General features: G+C 34.9%; 1 protein-coding gene across 1 annotated transcript; it reads left to right on the plus strand.

Moving 5' to 3' along the window:
* Positions 1 to 750: 750 nt before the first annotated feature.
* On the plus strand, positions 751 to 1,558 carry LOC111913001 (uncharacterized). Its single transcript, XM_023908720.1, has 4 exons — positions 751 to 931; positions 1,014 to 1,024; positions 1,246 to 1,248; positions 1,322 to 1,558. Exons 1-4 carry the CDS (start codon positions 751 to 753, stop codon positions 1,556 to 1,558), a joined length of 432 nt encoding a protein of 143 aa, XP_023764488.1.
* The last annotated feature ends 1,488 nt before the right edge of the window (positions 1,559 to 3,046 follow it).

Below are 3,046 nucleotides of genomic sequence, written 5' to 3' on the forward strand. Positions count from 1 at the left end.
GCTCGGTCTCGGTGGCCATAAGCGAGGCTCGGTCGGAGGAGGGGAACCGAGAGGTAGGTTCGGCCCGAGAGGCTTCGCCTCTTCCCAGTTCGGTCCGAGAGACTTCGCCTTTCCTAGTTTCGGCCCGAGAGGCTTCGCCTCTTTCCAGTTTCGGTCCAAGAGGCTTCTAAGGCTCAGTTTCGGTTCTTTCTTGGTTTCGGCTTCCAGGTCTCGATCTCGGTCTCGGCCTCCAAGAGGAGTTTCGGCTCCTTGAGGCTGATTTTCGCGTTTTTAACCCGTTTTAAGCCGTTTTTGACCCAGTTAAGAGTCGGGATGGCCCGAAAGACTATGAAAAGTTACTGGAACTTTTGGGAGAGATTTCTAGTAAAAAGAGATATGGTGAAAACGATTAAGAGAGGTTTTGTTTGTGACCTTTTAGAGTGTCCGGCTTCGCAATGCAAGGTCCGTAAACCCCATTATGCCATGTTTTAGTTTCTTACACACTCCCAATGAGTATAAAATAGTGGTTTATCGCTTTGGTTCAATGTTTAGTGCATTTAGGGTTTAGGAAATTCAACCACACGTATTTTCCAAATGATGTTTTCTTATTAAAATGGCGGGTTGTTGAGTAATTACACAATGTAAACCCTAATACACAAGGGCTAATTGAGTCGTCCGGCTTGACTGGTTGACTTTGTTTGACTTTGCCTTGACCTGAAATTGACTATTTTCACAATTGAGTTCATTGAAACCAGAAGCCAAGAACCAAATATGGAAGGAGGACATGGCGCCAACTATGCTGAAATCACTCGAAATGGGGCTTCTGCTAACCCTAATACAATCAAGGATCATTGTGATTTCCATGTTAATAGTTATTATCAAAAGAAAGGTCAAGTTCTAGGGAGCTGTGATTTATCAGGCACGGTTACTGTTAGCCAAACACCCCCTTCTGGTGACTCTCCTTTGAATTTACTATCCTACCCTCTCAACATTTATGTATTCTCATTTATGTTGTGTTTCTTGATGATTTACAGGTGCAGATTCTGTTTGTTATTCAGGGGACCCTAGGTATGATATCCTCCCATATTAATTGGATTATAATTTTATGTATTTTAAGTGATAATTAAGCTATTCTTCAGTGCTTCTTTCTGTTAAGACTTAAGATATATTGTTAAAATTTAAACCATTGTATATGATTGTGTTCAAAGTTGATCAATTCTTCAAAGTGCATGCTTATTTGTCTTTTTTTCTTTTTCTTGAAAAAAGATGGTTTGTCTATAATGACTAAAGAGTATGGTCTTGAAAGCTATTCGCTATTTTCCTTTTGTTTTAAACATTGCAGTACTTCAACTCCAACACCACTAGCAACTGGAACCGGAGCCCCAACCCCAGGAACCAGAATTGGAACCCAAAACCCGGAACCAGAACCGAAACTGGAACTCTAGGGACCGTAATCGGAACCGGAACTGGAACTCCAGGGACTGGGACCGAAAATGGAACTCCAGGGACCGAAACCGGAACTGGAATGGGAACTAGAACTGGGAGTGGCACAGTGCCTGGAATAAGTGTGAATCCGTAAAATGGACTTGGGCCAACAGGGACAAATGGGTTTGACAACAGTGGCTGTGTGTCTATTTGTATGAAAAGATAAATCAAAAAAATAGGTGGCTTGTGCTTACTAATTACTAATTCTTAGGACAGTAACTTCACTTTGCATTCATATTTTACATGAGTCAGATAATGAATCCATCATCTTCAAATGTAGTGGTTTTGCTTTTAGGGGTTTGATTTCATGGATGTAATGGAATTGCTTGGTGATTATGTTGTGTTGCCTTTTCCATCTATTTAGATAAACAACAACAACATGTTTTAATTTAATTGGTAATGTTTTTCTATTCTGATCGTTTCAACGTATTATAATTTAATGGTGAACTATCGTAATGGATTTTTTTTAGCAAAGTGTATTACAAAAGTATATTCTATCTTTAACATGCAGTAAGTAGATTGCCTAAAATGAGAATTGGGTTAAAGTATGTTACTATTTTTGAGCATTTACCTTAAAAATACCAGAAATGTTCTCACCGTTACTTCGCACTTTTTTATGTTATTAAGGTACTTCTTTAGATTTTATGTATAAAAAAAATCATAAAATGCAATACAAAATCAATTCCTTTGGTGTTATCCAACCCCGCAACGCAGGGATTCTTCCATAGTTGGTATTTAATTTACAAACTGAAAACATGTTAGTAACCAATGTGTAAATAATAACAATTCTTAGACCAACTATTTTGTGTCTGACGTTTTATTTGGAATACTTATTTAAAATATGACTTGTAGGCTTTCACTATCTTTCTAATTTGTCAAAGGATCTCCACCTAATACTACTTTTTATCTACTCTAATAATGAATGTTTTCTTTTTTTGTCACTTGTCTCATTCAATTTGTCAAATATCATTTTGTGGTTATTTTGAATTAATTTTTATTCTATATGTCATTTTATGGTTTTTCTATTTTATTAATTCCACATAGTATTTAGATGCAATAATAAATGCATATTAAATTTTTTAATGAACTTTCCCTTTAATTTCAAAATTATTAAATTAAAGCTTCATTAATTTCTTTTATTTATTTATCTAAATTATTGTTTAAACTTAGAGAAAAAAAAACACTTTAATTTTTATAATTCAATATTTTTCTTATTTTTCTTATAAACTCAAACTTCTCAAACGTTTAGAATTTTATATTTAATTTTTTTTTTAAATAAACTCATGTAATACATGGATCTCATACCTAATTTATAATATAATCTTGTGTTTTGTTAAAAATACACGATTTTAAGTAATTTCCAAAAATATATATTAAATGTATTAAGCTCCATGGAAGCCATACCTCACACGTAATCACCCATGGAATCCCTCTCAAGCTCAATGAATCGGATCCTTTAAAAACCTGCCTACAATTCATCTAATAATTTAAATTCATAGATATAAAAGTTGGAAATTGAATTATCATGCCACATAAAGTTGAGCATTGATCAGTGTAGAATACCAATACCCAACAAGTGCCA

This window comes from Lactuca sativa, chromosome 2 (genome assembly GCF_002870075.4).
Source record: "Lactuca sativa cultivar Salinas chromosome 2, Lsat_Salinas_v11, whole genome shotgun sequence".
NCBI lineage: Eukaryota > Viridiplantae > Streptophyta > Magnoliopsida > Asterales > Asteraceae > Lactuca > Lactuca sativa.

What these genes read in the sequence shown, in the direction of transcription:
- LOC111913001 (XM_023908720.1), top strand. Translation starts at nt 751, where the DNA reads ATGGAAGGAGGACATGGCGCCAACTATGCTGAAATCACTCGAAATGGG.